Here is an 18,752-nt window from a genome sequence, read left to right on the forward strand (position 1 = left end):
TTACTGTTAACACCAAATCACCAGTCCTAGTTACTACTAGCTACTACCTTAATATCATTAATAACTGAATATATATATATAAACTAAGTATTGAAACAATTATTTATTTTAGTAGTAATTTACATTTTGTATAGTGCAATATTTAAAATTCACTCGAATATAATGTTCTTTTGCAGCGTTTTAAATGAATCGCTCATTTTTGTAAACAAAACAATAAAAATATTGAAGAAAAATGGCGGGGATTCGAATAACCTACTTTTTTTTACGGCGTGCGAAGTTCTGGTAGTGTGGAACGCGCGTAAACGAAAATGTTCTTTTTTGAAATTCATACAGATACCACGCATCGAGCAATAAGAATGTGGCTGTCTGTTGTAACTCTTTGCGCATGAAGGGATCGAAAAAAAAACATAGGGGTGTTGTTATGAAATTCAGTACAACATTACAACACTCGTTTGGGTGATGTAATGGTTATTAGAACATTGGGTGTTTTAATGTTGGCAATAAGCTAACTGTTTCAGAATCTTTAATAGAGGATTTAAAGCATGGGTGTAGATAAAAGCACTTTCTATTATTCAGGTGAAGGTGCGATGTATTTTTTGGGTGAATTTTTTTCTTTGCCTCGTGCCCTTGAGGTTGCTTGAGCTACAGTCTCGTAGTACTTGCTAAAACTGTATTATACTTAAACCTCGATTAATTTTATCAGGTGGCTGGCTCGATCATTGGTAAAGGTGGATCGAATATATCAAAGCTGAGGAGTCAGGTCAGTATTTAGGATTACCGGTATCGTAACAAGTAATTTAAAATACCTTCTTTTGTTTATATACTTAGCGATCGGTATGTTACCATTTGTATATTATTAGCAAAATATGTACCTTACAATTTTATAGAGTGAATAGTAATTTTTTTGTGTGATACATTTGCAAATTTTATAGTAGTATATTTTTAATGAGACAATGCAACTTAATTAATTATTTAATAACATATTCCACAGTTTTATCTTTAATACAATAATGTCTTTGCTGCTGTTGTTTTTTATTAAGAAAAGGCGTATGGTCTGATAGACCGCACGACAGTTAGCGGCAAGTCCGTAGGCTGTTAACAGAATAACCCCTCCGGTAGCCAGTTACAGGTCTTAACTGCCCCCGAGACGCCTCTGTGTCAGTAGCGCGACGCACTGTGCTCCTCCCCGCGCCCTTTGCTCGTACACCATTCTAAAATTCCTTCTGTGAATTGCACAGAGTAATTTCTGGATACTTCCTGATCTTCTTATAACGAATAGTTAAAGTTAATAAGGATTAGAAATGGTGTACGTTAGCGATGGTTGAGAATAGCTGGCCACACACGCTCGGTCACAAACCGTCACTGGAGTTCTAACTGTGCATTGAGTCTTCTATAACATGTTGATATTGAAGATCAAAAGACGTTCTCTCACTTGTAAAAAAAACATATCCAATACGAGCTAGTTGTTTCTTTTCTAAAATCATCTGCCACTGTTAGAACTTGAATGACGAAACGTTTCATTTACCCACACACATATCAATATTCCTAGCAGTCAAGATCTCGACACTCGGCGTTTTAGGCCGGTCCTACATTGGAAGTGGAGTCGGTCTGGCCAACAGGCCCGACCCGAACCGGCCAGACCAGTCCAGACTCGCCGCTCCTACACTGCAGCTAGACAAGAGCGGATGAACCAGTTAGAATCCAGAGACAATACTTTGTGAACCCTCGACGAGTTTGGTTGTTGTTAGAGCAGTTCAGACTCGTTCCAATTCCCCGGAACGAGCACTGGCTCCAGTGTAGGAGGGGACACGGCGCGGCAATGTTTGTTTTGTTCAGACCCGCCAAGTCTGGTCGGGAGAAATTCCGCTTCTAATGTAGAACCGGCCTTAGCTCGTTTCAAATTAGCTGATCATAGCTTAAATACAAGCACGATAGATAAGTTGTGTGGGTAAATATGAGCGTGTCCCGGCCCGCTACTCCGAGCGCGGAGGCCAGTGTCTGTCGGAGGCGCACGGTGCGTGCTACAGCGACTCTTGTTACCGATCCCGCCCGCCGGACGCCGCTGACCCGATCACCCGCCGCACCGCAGTTCAAAGCCTCTATAACAGTCCCAGATTGCCACGGCCCGGAACGGTAATGACCTCCCAACAATAATCTCAATCGGATCTATTTAACTCAGTCAACAGTCAGGAGTACGTTAGCAGCTTTGATCCCGGTACATCCCCACCACACCACGCCGGAGCACACCCAATCCCGACTTCGCGGCCACGGTGTCTCATCAGCCAGCAGCCTTCTACGAGACTATCCCGACGTATCCCCCCGTCCCGTCATAACTCCACGCGAAAACACAAACGCCCGATCTATTCTGCATACCAAAGCCCAAAAAAAATATCCCTGACCGTTGATATGTTCTATAGTTACACCTTAAATTCTTACATATTGTGTTGTCTTTGACCATTTTGCGCTGCTGGCGGTTTTCTATAGCGAATCCTTTGTCTTTCAGAGTACTCACCATCACGGCGGGTGATGTTGAAACAATACTGGATATTGTCCGAGAGATTGTACCCAATTTGAATGATGTGAGTATTTTAGATTTTTATTTTATAGTTACGATCCTGAGCATACGGTCTTTATAACGAGCATCGATTCCTTATTCGATACCTTTTATGTTACAGAGAGTGTTTCCGTAATAATATTCCGATACCTCAGTTCCAAAGAGTAACTAACAATTCAGAGAAGAGTCCTCAAACAGAATTCATAAAACAGCTCGAGTTGTTATTATTTGAATCGGAAACATAGACTAATGTACGCTAGACTCATAAAGAAAATTGGATGTAACAAGTAAACTGCATCCACTTAACGACTTGTTTCTCTGTGTTAATGGTGGGTTATCGTTTATGGAACAACATCTCAAACTTCTCTCAACCTTACTGAACTTTGGAACTGGGGTATCGAATTAGTATAAGCGTTTACATAAAGCAATATTTTTCTTAACGTGACAAGCGCAATTTTGATACCACTTACGATTTTTGGGTATAATCGTGAACCCCGAGCGGGACCTGCATTTTAATGGGCTACTCTCGTCACATATTACTGTACAAATTGAATTTGTAACCAAAATTTATTAACGACGTGGGACTCGAACCCGCGACCTCTCGGGTTCCGTCCGAGCGCTCTTACCAACTGTGCCAACCGTTCGAGTGACGCATCAATCGTAAATATTTCGTCGTCACAAAAAATTACAAATAAAAACATTTTACAATACAGTCATTTATTATAATATATTTTATCTATTACTAATATATAAAGCTGCAGTGTTTGTTTGTTTGTTTGAACGCGCTAATCTCTAGTACTACTGGTCCGATTTGAATGATTGAATGATTTGAATTCAGTGTTGGGTAGTCCATTTATCGAGGAAGGCTATAGGCTATGTTTTTTTTTTTCAAAATTAGGGATCCGTAATAAAATTGCTATTTTGTAACACAAGGTGTAAAATCGAAAACCTATTTTTGCGTGCGCTGCAAAGACTATTGACAATAGAACAAAATGATGTACAGGCTATATATATATATAGGCAATATTTTATTACTTATAAAACTATCGCGTGAATTATACTTTATATGGCAAAACAACGTTTGCCGGGTCAGCTAGTAATGCATAATCCCTTCTGTTCGCCTGTCATGGCATGAGTTAGTTCCTGTTTTAGTCGGATGCACAGTTATTGAGTCAATGTTTTTGTTATTAGACATACAGAAGTGGGAACGAGGAGTTGGATATTCGTCTTCTGATACACCAGAGCCGAGCTGGGTGTGTGATCGGGAAAGCTGGCTCCAAGATCAAGGAGCTGAGGGAGGTAGGTCTATGCAACATAAGGTTTATATAAATCATCTATTTATTTTAAAGACAATTAAATTATGAATATCAATTTATTTTCAAACATTTTTGCCACTTATACATACACTATTTCAACAATGCACAGTATTACTAATGTAATGTACATTGAACTTTTCACTAAATCCATTCAATTTCACTTATAAGATAAACACAGCACTAATGTTGCACAATACGTCAGCTGTATAGCTACAGATATACAGCTATAAACATTTCGGTGACGTTCACTTATAAGATAAACACAGCCCTAATGTTGCACAATACGTCAGCTGTATAGCTACAGATATACTGCTATAAACATTTCGGTGACGTTCACTTATAAGATAAACACAGCACTAATGTTGCACAATACGTCAGCTGTATAGCTACAGATATACTGCTATAAACATTTCGGTGACGTTCACTTATAAGATAAACACAGCACTAATGTTGCACAATACGTCAGCTGTATAGCTACAGATATACTGCTATAAACATTTCGGTGACGTTCACTTATAAGATGAATACAGCACTAATGTTGCACAATACGTCAGCTGTATAGCTACAGATATACTGCTATAAACATTTCGGTGACGTTCACTTATAAGATAAACACAGCACTAATGTTGCACAATACGTCAGCTGTATAGCTACAGATATACTGCTATAAACATTTCGGTGACGTTCACTTATAAGATAAACACAGCACTAATGTTGCACAATACGTCAGCTGTATAGCTACAGATATACTGCTATAAACATTTCGGTGACGTTCACTTATAAGATAAACACAGCACTAATGTTGCACAATACGTCAGCTGTATAGCTACAGATATACTGCTATAAACATTTCGGTGACGTTCACTTATAAGATAAACACAGCACTAATGTTGCACAATACGTCAGCTGTATAGCTACAGATATACTGCTATAAACATTTCGGTGACGTTCACTTATAAGATGAACACAGCACTAATGTTGCACAATACGTCAGCTGTATAGCTACAGATATACTGCTATAAACATTTCGGTGACGTTCACTTATAAGATAAACACAGCACTAATGTTGCACAATACGTCAGCTGTATAGCTACAGATATACTGCTATAAACATTTCGGTGACGTTCACTTATAAGATAAACACAGCACTAATGTTGCACAATACGTCAGCTGTATAGCTACAGATATACTGCTATAAACATTTCGGTGACGTTCACTTATAAGATAAACACAGCACTAATGTTGCACAATACGTCAGCTGTATAGCTACAGATATACTGCTATAAACATTTCGGTGACGTTCACTTATAAGATAAACACAGCACTAATGTTGCACAATACGTCAGCTGTATAGCTACAGATATACTGCTATAAACATTTCGGTGACGTTCACTTATAAGATGAACACAGCACTAATGTTGCACAATACGTCAGCTGTATAGCTACAGATATACTGCTATAAACATTTCGGTGACGTTCACTTATAAGATAAACACAGCACTAATGTTGCACAATACGTCAGCTGTATAGCTACAGATATACTGCTATAAACATTTCGGTGACGTTCACTTATAAGATGAACACAGCACTAATGTTGCACAATACGTCAGCTGTATAGCTACAGATATACTGCTATAAACATTTCGGTGACGTTCACTTATAAGATAAACACAGCACTAATGTTGCACAATACGTCAGCTGTATAGCTACAGATATACTGCTATAAACATTTCGGTGACGTTCACTTATAAGATAAACACAGCACTAATGTTGCACAATACGTCAGCTGTATAGGCTACAGATATACTGCTATAAACATTTCGGTGACGTTCACTTATAAGATAAACACAGCACTAATGTTGCACAATACGTCAGCTGTATAGCTACAGATATACTGCTATAAACATTTCGGTGACGTTCACTTATAAGATAAACACAGCACTAATGTTGCACAATACGTCAGCTGTATAGCTACAGATATACTGCTATAAACATTTCGGTGACGTTCACTTATAAGATAAACACAGCACTAATGTTGCACAATACGTCAGCTGTATAGCTACAGATATACTGCTATAAACATTTCGGTGACGTTCACTTATAAGATGAACACAGCACTAATGTTGCACAATACGTCAGCTGTATAGCTACAGATATACTGCTATAAACATTTCGGTGACGTTCACTTATAAGATAAACACAGCACTAATGTTGCACAATACGTCAGCTGTATAGCTACAGATATACTGCTATAAACATTTCGGTGACGTTCACTTATAAGATGAACACAGCACTAATGTTGCACAATACGTCAGCTGTATAGCTACAGATATACTGCTATAAACATTTCGGTGACGTTCACTTATAAGATAAACACAGCACTAATGTTGCACAATACGTCAGCTGTATAGCTACAGATATACAGCTATAAACATTTCGGTGACGTTCACTTATAAGATAAACACAGCCCTAATGTTGCACAATACGTCAGCTGTATAGCTACAGATATACTGCTATAAACATTTCGGTGACGCCAACTCACAAGATTTCACACAATGCAAACCAAAAAGTGTAGCTATATGTATTTTTAATTATTTATTGCGTGAGCATGTCGGTGACGCCAATCCATACTAAAAGGTGCCCAACGCCGCTAAAGAAGTTTTCACTTGGAAATATCTTAACGTTTTTATATTTTAAAACAGCTATAATAACGTTTATAACATCAAAGTAGACAATTACGGCAGAAAAGCAAAAATGTAAGTCAACAAACTTTCAGGTGTTTGAAAAGTTTTAAAATCATTTTGAGCGTAGCGTGTAATGTGTTGTGTAATTTTCTTAGTCCTAAAATGTGTAAATCCAGTGTCTCGATGTTTGTTTCCAGTGAACTCTTAAACTAATGAACGTATTTTAATTATTTACTTCATGGAGTGCAGTTTAGTCCAACTTGAGAGATAGGATAGTTTTTATTTCGATTTTAGGACCTATAATTATTTTTATTTTCAATATTTGTTTTGTATGGACATATTTTCTATGATAGAATTAATTGACGCACGGTTTGACAGTTCTGCTGTGAAACAATTTCAATAGAACATCAAGGAGCATATTTTACGAAATAATTCTTGAGGTTATGAAATATTATTGACAAATTCATAAATAACAATATTTTATTAATTATTATGTACAGCACAACGTTTTACGGGTCAGCTAGTATCTCTATATATACTCATATATCTAATATATAAAATTCTCGTGTCATGGTGTTAACCTTTGAACTCCTCCGAAACGGCTTGACCGATTCTCATGAAATTTTGAGTGCATATTAGGTAGGTCTGAGAATCAGACATCTATTTTTCATCCCCCTTAATGTTAAGGGTGGTCCACACGAATTTTTTTTTTATTTTTTTACATTTTTTTTTTAATTTTTGTTTTTGCGTTTGATTATGAGTCAGCATTACACAATACATACAACTTCAAATTTTCGCCCATCTACGATCAACAGTTACTTTTGTATCGCGATTTTAATATCGGCAATACAACGTTTGCTGGGCCAGCTAGTACTAATATATAAACATTATATTAGTCTGAATACTCTGGTACTTTCCATTTGTACGTATATGTTGAAGTCAGTTTGCCATAACACATTAGTCGTCATATCCAGGCGTGTGTGAGCGAGACGGAAAGCTAATTTGCACACAAACGACTGATTCAGGTACAGCGTAATGGGTCGCTGACCTAAATTCACTTTGATCCGCGACTGCAGTATAGTAGTACTCATAAATCTATATATGTATATAAAAATGAATTGCTGTTCGTTAGTCTCGCTAAAACTCGAGAACGGCTGGACCGATTTGGAAAATTTAGGTCTTGAATTATTTGTGGAAGTCCAGAGAAGATTTAAAAGGTGAATAAATAGGAAAATGCTGCAAAATTAAATAAAAACAACAAATTTGTTTTTCCTTTGATGTGTCCATACATAATTTCTATGAGAGAATTTATTGACGCACGGTTTGACAGTTCTGCTGTGAAACAATTTTATTACGACAGCAGGGTGCATATTTTACGAAGTTAATCTATATGTTATGATATATTATTGACAAATTCATATAAAAAACATTATTTTATTTATTATATACAGAACAACGTCTGTCGGGTCAGCTAGTTCTCAATAATTCATACAGATATTTATTTTATTCGACTCGGAAGCTCACGATGCGTGGGGCATACAACAGCTGTATTTTTTTGTACGCACAAAGTGTTAAACTTGAATTTTTATATGATTTTTATTACAAGATAACAGAGTTGATTACTTAAAGCAGCTGGTGGTCAAAGAGTTATGGATTTATTTAACGCAACGACGTAGTTTTTTAGATACACAAGCTTTTATTTACTGGTTATTAAATTGATTGGTTTTTTTTTAAATATTTGTTACAATACAGAAAGCCTTGTCTTCAAATAGTTTTTTTTCTATCGAGTAATCGTATTTTGATCGTGTTTCGGCTCTTGTAATATTTTTTAATAATATATCTACTTTAAAAATATATAGATATAATATACTAGACCTACCAGTCACAGTCATTAAGAAAATAATCAAGTTTTGAAAATAGACCCTTATCTAATATATAAAATTCTCATGTCGCGGTGTTTGTAGTTAAACTCCTTCGAAACGTTTGAGTTCATATTGGGTAGGTCTGAGAATCGGACAACATATATTTTTCATCCCCGTAAATGTTAAGGGTGGTCCACACCAATTTTTGTTTTTAATTTCTTTGACTTTTTTTTTTAAATTTGTTTGATTATGAGTCAGCATTAAAAAATACATACAACTTCAAATTTTCACCCATCTACGGTCAACAGTTACTTTTGTATCGCGATTTTAATATCGGCAATACAACGTTTGCTGGGTCAGCTAATTATTTATTAAATAAATATAAAATTAAGTTGAAAACATTTCATCACTTTTATAATTTCATTTTAAATAAAAAATTTACATTTTATTGGATCTTCCGCCATATCAAATGTATTTGGACTTTTATTACCTATAAGCTGTTCAAAAACTATTGAGAGTAACGCTTTTTCCAGTTCATACTGAAAAAGTGATTCTGTATTGAGAACCCAAAAAAACGATTTAATATTTTGTTTCATAAGCGTTGTAGCCGATTCTGGGGAAATAATGTATTTTTATAAGTTTTATATTAGCTTCACTTGTATGTATGTTTGTAACTGACTCCTCTAGACGCGGTTTTGACCCACTCGGCCAGATTTCATTCAAACTTTGTTGATTTATCGAGGACCGATGACAATACACTAATTTGATAAGATCATTCCATTATTCAATTTGCAAACTAAAATTTTTGTCAATTTATATAATTTATCTATAGCCGATAAGGCAGGAATGATTGTTAAAGTACTTAATAGTTAGATTAATAGAGTAAAAATACGCTTTTATAGAAAATTTAACTAAAAAATGAAAAATAAATTATAGTTTAAAAAAACTAAAAAGCACGCTTTGTATAAAATTCAACTAAAAAAATAGAAAATAAATTTAAATTGAATATAGTGTAGAAAAATATATATTTTATTGTAAAAAAAAGCGTGGGATTCTTTTTAAGATATTATTAAAATAATAATTCTTCTACACTATAACTATACTATAATTTATTATAGGGTAGTATACAGTTTAATCTTAGATCATTAATACGTCTAGATTGACTATGACAGCTGTGAAAACATCAAAAAAATTTGACTTTAGAACTACCCTCTATTTTGAGCAATTCGCGCAAACACAATATGTCATACAAATCGCGAGTGTAAGACGTAGCTTGTCACGCACACTAAAACTAATATTCCTGGCCCGTCTTTATCGGTTGTCTAACAGCAGGCGACTCTATCTAGACGTAGAAATTATCTCAAAGTTTAATAATACACAAGGCTAGGCGAGGCACATTAAAAAATGTATCTGGTTAGATAGAATGATAGCAAAGGTGGCGCGCAGATGTGACGACTCTCATCTGTCGCGCGCGTGTTTGTCGGCCGTCTGTTAGGCGCGGCGCAGATGCAAGACACAGCTGTGATTCAATCACATCTCATTCTTGCACCTTGAGGCCAGGTACCTTTTATGCACCCATTTATAATACGTTGATGACGCAAATCGCTCCATACGGTTGCCGATCCTTTGTTTTCAACAAGCCAATTTAATTGGTAAGCTTTGATGGTAAATTTCAAATTCGCGACATTCATAATGTTAACACGAGGAACAAGCATAAACTTGTTATGCCTACCACTCGGTTGGGTCGAGTTAGTAAGTCTTTTGTTGGGCGATGTATATGCTTCTACAATATGATCCCAGAAAATGTACAAAACAAATGTGTTACGAAACTTAAAATAATTGTTAAAAAACGTTTGTGTGGGAAATGTTATTATAGCATAAACGATTTTCTTAATGATACCACGGACTGGGGATAAAGCGAACACCCTCAGGCTCTTTAATTATAAATGTTTATTGTACGATATCACATTGTAATCCATATTTTATATTAAAAAAAAAAGCCCGCTGAGTTTCTTGCGCCCATTCTTCTCAGGTCTGAGGCAGTCTCTTTTGAATGGGTGGTAGTTTTGGACGTTCAATAAGTGATTTTAAATCCTATTTTGAATAAAAATATTTGAATTTGAAAATGATTAAATTCAAAGTCAAATAAACTTTATTCAATTAGTGTTCGTAAAAAGTTGAGCTCGTGAGCAGAATATACGAGAAACTCAACGGCCACTCTTTTCATTCAAATAGAGTATTTTACAATGGCTGTAATATACGTAAAGAAATTTTTTGCTAGGTACTGCATCCAATATATGAGTCGTGTTTAAATAATTTAATTATTTCATATAAAGAACTAACTGTATAAATATAAATCCAATTATATTATAATATAACTGTAGTAGAACTGAATTGATCCACTGTACGTGTCTAAAAATTGTTAAAATTCCTTATATATTACAATAAATGATATAACTAATTTAGAAAAGTTAAAACAAGTAAATGTACCCTTCAGCTTCCTTAGAATTTGGCAATTTGAAATGTATGCAACTATTTGCAAAAGAAAAAGTGTTTGCAATACACAGAAACTAACGATAATTGGCTACGATTTGTAAATGTAAATTTGGCGCTGAGATTTTTTTTTAATGAAGTTTAAATACTACGCATAATTTTAAGCTATTATTTTAAATGTCAAAATCAATAAAGATATTTTTCCATCTAACAATCCAATTAAGGCACTAAGCATGATATTAAGCGCCCCTTTGAATTGATGGTACATTCGTTGCATGAGTGGGTTCTATAACCATGTAACTCTACAATTAACACATGAAAGACTTGAAATAGCTGTCATATTCGCATGAAACTGTTATTTTAAATTTCTATCATGAGTAGCCAATAAAGTCCAATTTAGCATGCATAACTGTTGTATTTAAATAAATGTTCTTGTTTGTCATAATTTTCGTTACGATCGAGACGTCATATTGCAGAACATCACTATAGTTGTGCCCGAAGCACGACAGCTGCGCACTTCCACTTGTATTTTGTATTCCATGGTACTATGCGAATTGCGAATAGGACTCGCACACTAAGGGTAGGTAGGACGAAGGTACCTAGTTCGACTGTACGGACAACGCGCAAGGTATAAAGCATAGTTTCTCAACCTTATTTTGCTCACCGCCCACTTTCAGAATATGTTTTTTTATTTTACTTTAGTACGTGATTAGCGTGTATTTTTTTGCCTTTTTAGACTATATTTTTTAATTTACCCACGCCCCATCTGCGCCATCTCAATCGGGGCGTTATCGCACACGTTCAGAACCTATGGTATAAAGAAACATTTTAATTTGCAGATCTGCCTCGCAAGGCTGGAGATAAACGAACGTTTTCCTATTTGAGCATTTAATACTTGCATCTTACATCGATTTAAATTCCTCCCTTTATAGAGCCCTATTCTGTTATCTTGGACACTATCCACGCTTGACGTGGCTCTGTTCTTAGTTCAATATATCTCTACCTCCGTGTTCCCCGTACACATATCATTTATTTATTCATATTTAACGATCAAGATGAGGACTCCTACAACTCATCATGATGGAAAAAGTTGCCGGAAGAAGAGGTATAGGTCGCAGAAAAAAGTCTTTGCTGCGCAACACCTGAGAGTTGACAGGAATTACAAGTGCGGCATAACTAATTCGCCTCGCGAAGAACATAAAGTTAAATTTACAAAGCTGCCTGCCAACCTTCGCTAGTCTGAGAGGCACGCGAAGAAGAACAAGATTTATCGTTAAATCTTCTGTTTACACAAAGCAATCACGAAGAGACTGACGTCTTTAAAACGCGGTTATTATTAATCGGCACCATTTGAAGCCAAGTATTCGTTTTACTTGTAACAATGGCAGAGTTATGAAGGTATCCAGTGCGGGTCGATACGTTGCGGTGACAAGTCGCACCGATAGCACGCGACAATACTAATCAAGTCTGAAAGCTGGGGCAATTTGTCATCATGCATGCAGGCATGAAGTTTGTCCATAATGACTTGACCCTTAGATGAATCCTGTCAATAAATTATAGAGAACTGCCTGTAATTCATTGACTTCTTCCACTTGCCTTTTACCGTCTCCTATAAGGTCTTTTACTATTACCACTGGCCCTTTTTATAACATCTCCAATGTTTGCTTCCATTTGCCTAGTAGCGTTAGAGTTCCAATCAGCTTTGCATCATTTTGACGATTTATTGTAGCGTAAAAACCATATTATTCATTCTCCGCCAAGTCGTCATAGAAAATTCTCACAAACGGAACTGTTTCGTTTAAATTTTAAAGGGAATACTAAATCTTACATACATAAAATCACGCCTCTTTCCCGTAGGGGTAGGCAGATACCACTTCTTTCCACTTGCTACGATCCTTACATACTTGTTTCGCTTCGTCCAATTTCATTATTCCTTTCATACATGCTCTCCGGTTTAGGGTACTCTTTACCTGGCCATTTTTCAAGACGTCCCTGATTTGATCTTGAAACGTCCGCCTAGGTCTACCCCTTCTAACACTTTCATTCACACTGGCCTTATACACTTTCTTCGTCAATTGTTCTTCATTCATTCTCTCGACATGTCCAAACCATCTCAGCATACCTTCCTCAGTTTTTGTCACAACATCTTCTTTCAGACCACAACGTTTCCTTATCTCACTATTTCTTATCCTGTCACTCAGTTTAACTCCTATCATACTTCTCAACGCTCTCATCTCAACTGCATTTATTCTGCTTTCATGTTTCTTCTGCCATAACCAACTTTCACTTCCGTACATGAGTGTTGGAACCAGCACCCCCTCATGCACAGCTAAACGAGCATTATTAGACACCTTCTGACTGTTCATAAAGGAGTGCAAAGCCCCATTCACCATGTTTCCTGCATTCACTCTTCTTTCAATATCACTCTCATTTTTTCCCTTAATACTAAATCTTATGTAGCTAAATTAACACTGTCTTGCTAGTTTTATTGAGTGCGAGTATTTATTTGCAGAAAAGAGCCGGTTGCTTCAATTCGTTTTCGAATATTCAATTAAAAGTTGTAGTTGAAATGCTAATATAATATAAACGAGTGGTAAAAACACAAACCAACCGAGTGTGTACCTTGCCACAACCAGGAATTGACAGTATTTACGAATGGAGTTTTCAAAATTTATTTCACATGTTGGTTCAATAGAGTGATTGTTTTAATGGAATCTGTTTCGTGTTTGTGTAACCGAGTGGTTATTATTTGTGGGCAAAAAAGTCACACAACTGTAATGATGCGTGCATCGTGGTTGCGTGTATAATTAACCTTTGCATTAGCTCGCACGAGTTTGGCGCCATTTTATAGCTGCAATATAACATATTAGAGTACCTTACAGAACAATGGTGTGGAAACTACGTTATGACAAAGCAATCGATAAATAGTACGATACAAATGATTTAAGTTTTCTTTAGTGTTAATTCCGCCAATATGTTTCTTTAAAACAATTCGACACGTATTTCGCCTCTACACGGCACTCTTCTCGCCAAAATCTGGCAGTTTCGTGCCTCAGGACAACACGTCCTGAGGATGCCTCAGACAAATATTGGCGGAATTAAGACTTAAATCATTTGTATAATTATGGATTTCCGCAAAGTAACGCCTAATTCAATAAATTTTCTTTAATGGTACGATATTATTTGTGATTTTTATGACGTCTTCTATAATGTTACGTGGATGGGTTTTATTTTGATTGATAAATGACATGGATTCTTGTCTGTACTCATCATTCACCCAAGGAGGCCGGCGGAGGTATCGGGCTTGTCCCAAACCGCATATGCTCTACTAAAACACATTCGCACCAACTATCATACATCATACAAGCTGTCTTACACTTGATGCTCTCGATCGGCCCTGTTTATTTATATCCTCGATATTCTAAACTGGTCGTGATATGTACACTTAGGTCGACCTTCACAAACACTTCCACCGAAATCCCTCGATAAATATTGTGCAATCAATCATCTTCCAATCTTATACTCTTTACACAAATAAACTAACAAAAAAAAAAAAACGATATAATAAATTTATGTTTATGTCAAAATTGATGCGAAGATACCTACATCTAAAATATAAAGTGGTTTCACCGCTCGCAAAGGCCTTCCCGCGCTTATTGACTTCGAGGAAATAAGTCTGTCACTGTCAGGTGAACAATTTGATGATTTTTACGGAAGAAAAAGTTCACAGTAAAAATAAAATGTGGGGTTTGCTTTTACATATATATCCATAACGTTTACATTGTTATCTGTCCATCCGCTAAGTGCAAACTTCTCAAATGGGCGCCAACTTTGCAATATCGCTATCAGATATTGTTCGGTAACTCCGATTAGGGGAGTTTATAACATTTTCAGCTTTGCTAAAAGCCTCACCGCATCGCCACTCTTCCTACTTGCACAACTTTGATGCTTATGCCTAATTTGTTCCGTTCGTTGTGGTCCAATGATAGACCAATTAGTGCGCCGGATATATATATGACACTTCAATCTGTAGACCAATCAAATTGCTTAATAGTGATTATTGGTCTACAGATTGGTGATGGACCAATTAGCGCGCCGGATATACATATGAAGTGATTAAGCAATTTGATTGGTCTACAGATTGGTGATGGACCAATTAGCGCGCCGGATATAGATATGAAGTGATTAAGCAATTTGATTGGTCTACAGATTTTTGATGGACCAATTAGCGCGCCGGATATACCGACTGGTGCATGATGTTTTAGAAATTTGATTGGTTAATATTGGTCATTGATAGAATAATCAGCGCACAGAATACACTTAAGGCGTGATATTTTATTAGTCTATCCCTTGCCCCATTTTTAGAGTTTCGTAGCCAAATGTCAAAAAGCGGAACCCTTATAGATTCTTCATGTCTGTCTGCCACTTTTTTCCGAAACTATAGGAACTATATATACTCTTGAAACTTGATAAGTAGATGTTTTTTGTGAACCCCGAGTCTCAATCGCACTTGGCCGCTTTTTTTTTACTGTTTTGACTGATGTACAATTTAACGTCTGGCCAATTGGAGCTTTTTTGTGGATGACTAACTAGAGTTAACTGCTCAATTATAACTTAATACAAGTGACAGAAAAGGTTTAACTACCATCAAAAATTTAATCGTGGATCAAAAGAGAACACTTCTACAAATAAATTTATCAAATTAATGTATTGTCATCGGTCCTCGATAAATCTACGAGGTGTGAACGAAATCTCGCCGTTTAAAGTGAGTCTAAATCGCGCGCAAAAGAGTAGGTTATAAAGCAATGTAATAAAAAGGACTATTACGTCGTATATATTTATAGAGTTTCACTTATTCGTCAAAGAATATTCAATAATAGTACAAATATTTCGTTCAAAATTTCGATATGAACGGATTGATTCCTCTCGGAATCTTTCACTATCTATTTGAAAGGCCTCACGTTACATCTGATTCTGTTTGAAAGAACGTGCACGGATATTTCATTATTATTATTAAAGTATTCCATATTTGCGCCCGACTCTACAATCACAATGAGTAATTGTTAACGATCAGCTGTTGTTGCCGATGTTACCTTTTCTCAGGTATAAATTTACTAAATTGAAACGAGTAAACGGTTTCGAAGGATACAATTCTAATATATTTATAGGATAGTGAATTTAATGTATAAATATATGAGCGATTACAAATCCATTTCAGTTAGATAAAATTTGATAATAAAATGGAACTTGAGACCCTATTTTCTTATTGGGAGACGCTTGTTCAAATAAATAAGTCATTTATTTTCTCAAAATTAATTCCTTTAGAATCCTTTTTGATGTCATTTCTAATACTGCTTTGGAAACTTTCATCACAGCATTCTTTTTTGCGCTCGTTTTAATAAAATTTACAATATTGTCATAAAATAATCATAATCTAGTCATAGGCTGTCCGATCGCTTAGATATTCAACTGTGCAGTAGTAGAATTTACGACGAGCCATTTTTTTATTAAAACATTTAAATGTAATTATAGATATACCCGTATTTAAAAAATATAACTTATTAACAATTGTTGAATTATACATATTTGAGTGCTGTATGTTTGTTCGAAAATATTTGAGCGAATTCAGTAAACAGGAAAACACTTCTCTTTTCCCATCCAGGGACCCCACCAAACTACAAGTACCTTGCTGTAGAACTACATTATTTCAGAGAAACTGTTTTTGTATGTGCATAAAAATCTATAATCACGCCCCAAAAATAATAAGAGAGGTATCGTCAAATAGGAATTTCTCATCTAAATTGAAAATATACCTTATTAAAAACTGCTTATATTCATTAGACGAATATTTTCAACTAAAAACTTGACTATATACTATATAATACTGCTAATAATCTTTTGTTAAATTGATATTATTGTTACTAATGATTTAGAAATGTTTTTTATAAAATTTGCACGTCATAAATGTGGCAAACATGTACTTTATAATATTTATGTAACATCAATCTAACATGTTTATGCAAATAAAAACTTTGACTTTGATAATGCCTGAACAGTGGCTGGGACTTTATGATAATAGTGTATACATTTTCCATTAAAGCTAGTATGTATCTTATGAATATAATATCTTTTATCACAAATAATTGTGTGATGGCTTCGTTTGCTTTTTAATTGAAGAGGATAACTATTATAAAACACGACTGTAGGAGCTGATTGTAGAATAGAGTTAAGATGGCTTGTAACATCGCGACGGAGCGGTTAGGTGGCGAGCGAGGGCGGACGACAGCTGCCGCGGCAGGTGCCACCGCAGCCGCCGGAAACCCTCACAAAAAGCGACCACCTGGGCACCTCGCCCCGCCCCTCCTACCTGAGCTTGCACAATGCACGTAACGACGCACCGTTTTACACGACATATGCTCCGCGTGAACTAGCCTTTGTCTGCGCTCCGAAAGTGTCTCGATTACGTTACAAGCCTCTCGCGGCCGTTCCCAATATTCAGTCTATCTCTTATTTGAGATAACAATCGTAACTATCGTTGACTTTTCTGTCCCAATAAACTTGTCGACGGTAACTCACCTTATCCGTGCACGTTGTCTGTTTATGGGACGACAGATAGAAGTTTGTATGGAAATTTCAATTTGTATTGGGTATATTTAGATAGGTTCAGATTATTGACTGCTAATTACTAACATCAGAAGGTAGTAATTTATATCTATCTGTAGATAGTATATTGGGAACGGCTATTAGATCATTAATACGTATAGATAGACTATGGCAGCTGTGAGAACGTCGAAAAAATAGAGTTTAGAACTAACCTCTATTATGTGCAATTCACGCACACTAACACAAAGTGTCTCATACAAATCGCGAGTGAAAGACTCACGCACGCACACTAAACTAATATGCCTGGGCTATTTTTATCGGTCGCCTAACAGCGAGACTCCATCTAGACGTATAAATTATCTAAGACAGAGCTGATTAATGTCTGAAGCTGTCGTAGCTCTAGTTAGTACACTTGGGTGCTGTATAGCTTCTGGCAAGCCACTATGGAGCGTATGTTTTATTTTAAACAAGCTTCGTGTTAGATTATTGAATTTTTCTGCTAAGTCGAAATAACACATTGCCAACTCTTTGAATGTAGAGATATTCTTTTAAAATTATTTTTTAATATAAAGAATATAAGAATGAGGCTAAGTATTCATTAAGTTCTTCAATATTAATAATAATATTGTAGCGTTCCATAAACTAAATATGAGTAATATTTAGCGTGGAGAATTGTAGGCTTTGATTGACGAATATTTTCATTAATTTATTGGATTGATTGACAGAGATAGCTGTAGATCCCAATAGGAACCTTCACTCTATCCAGCTAGTGTTCTGTTAAGTTAAGTTAAGTTCTGTTAAGTAGGTACTGCAGATGGCGCCAAAACTAGAGAGTTGAACAAATCCCATGTCATACGGAAGCCTAGCTAAACAAACGAAGCGAAACATAATCTTGATCATAAAATTTTGTTACAAATTAAAGATCTATAATTGATTTTTGTCATCTTGACGACACCGTAAACGCTTCTATTTGATGCTAATTTCAACTTGATGAACTGTGTCACTGTAAATATTTCTTTTAAAATTACTGAATCTACCATATGTTTGGAAAAAGTAGAGCTCGTGAGCTGAACATGCAAGAAACTCAACGGCCACTCTTTTCAATCAATATTATTTTATAATGGCTGTAATATATAAAATAAATTAGTATGTAAGGTGCTGCATCCAATATATGAATCGTATTCTTAGTTAAAGGTGTTTTAAATATTTCATATTAAATTTTCTTATAAGGCATCCTTAT

General features: G+C 35.8%; 1 protein-coding gene across 4 annotated transcripts in view; it reads left to right on the plus strand.

The window, feature by feature from the left end:
- LOC126972012 (heterogeneous nuclear ribonucleoprotein K homolog) overlaps positions 1-18,752 on the plus strand; it is a 67,306-nt gene that overhangs the window by 26,232 nt on the left and 22,322 nt on the right. For all 4 annotated transcript variants that reach the window (XM_050818556.1, XM_050818561.1, XM_050818559.1 and 1 more), the window contains 4 exons: positions 704-760; positions 2,090-2,133; positions 2,504-2,579; positions 3,746-3,853. In XM_050818556.1, the coding sequence (XP_050674513.1) occupies positions 704-760; positions 2,090-2,133; positions 2,504-2,579; positions 3,746-3,853 (285 nt within the window). The remainder of the gene's footprint in view (positions 1-703; positions 761-2,089; positions 2,134-2,503; positions 2,580-3,745; positions 3,854-18,752) is intronic.

The sequence above is a fragment of the Leptidea sinapis genome, chromosome 25 (genome assembly GCF_905404315.1).
Source record: "Leptidea sinapis chromosome 25, ilLepSina1.1, whole genome shotgun sequence".
NCBI classification, from domain to species: Eukaryota; Metazoa; Arthropoda; class Insecta; order Lepidoptera; family Pieridae; genus Leptidea; species Leptidea sinapis.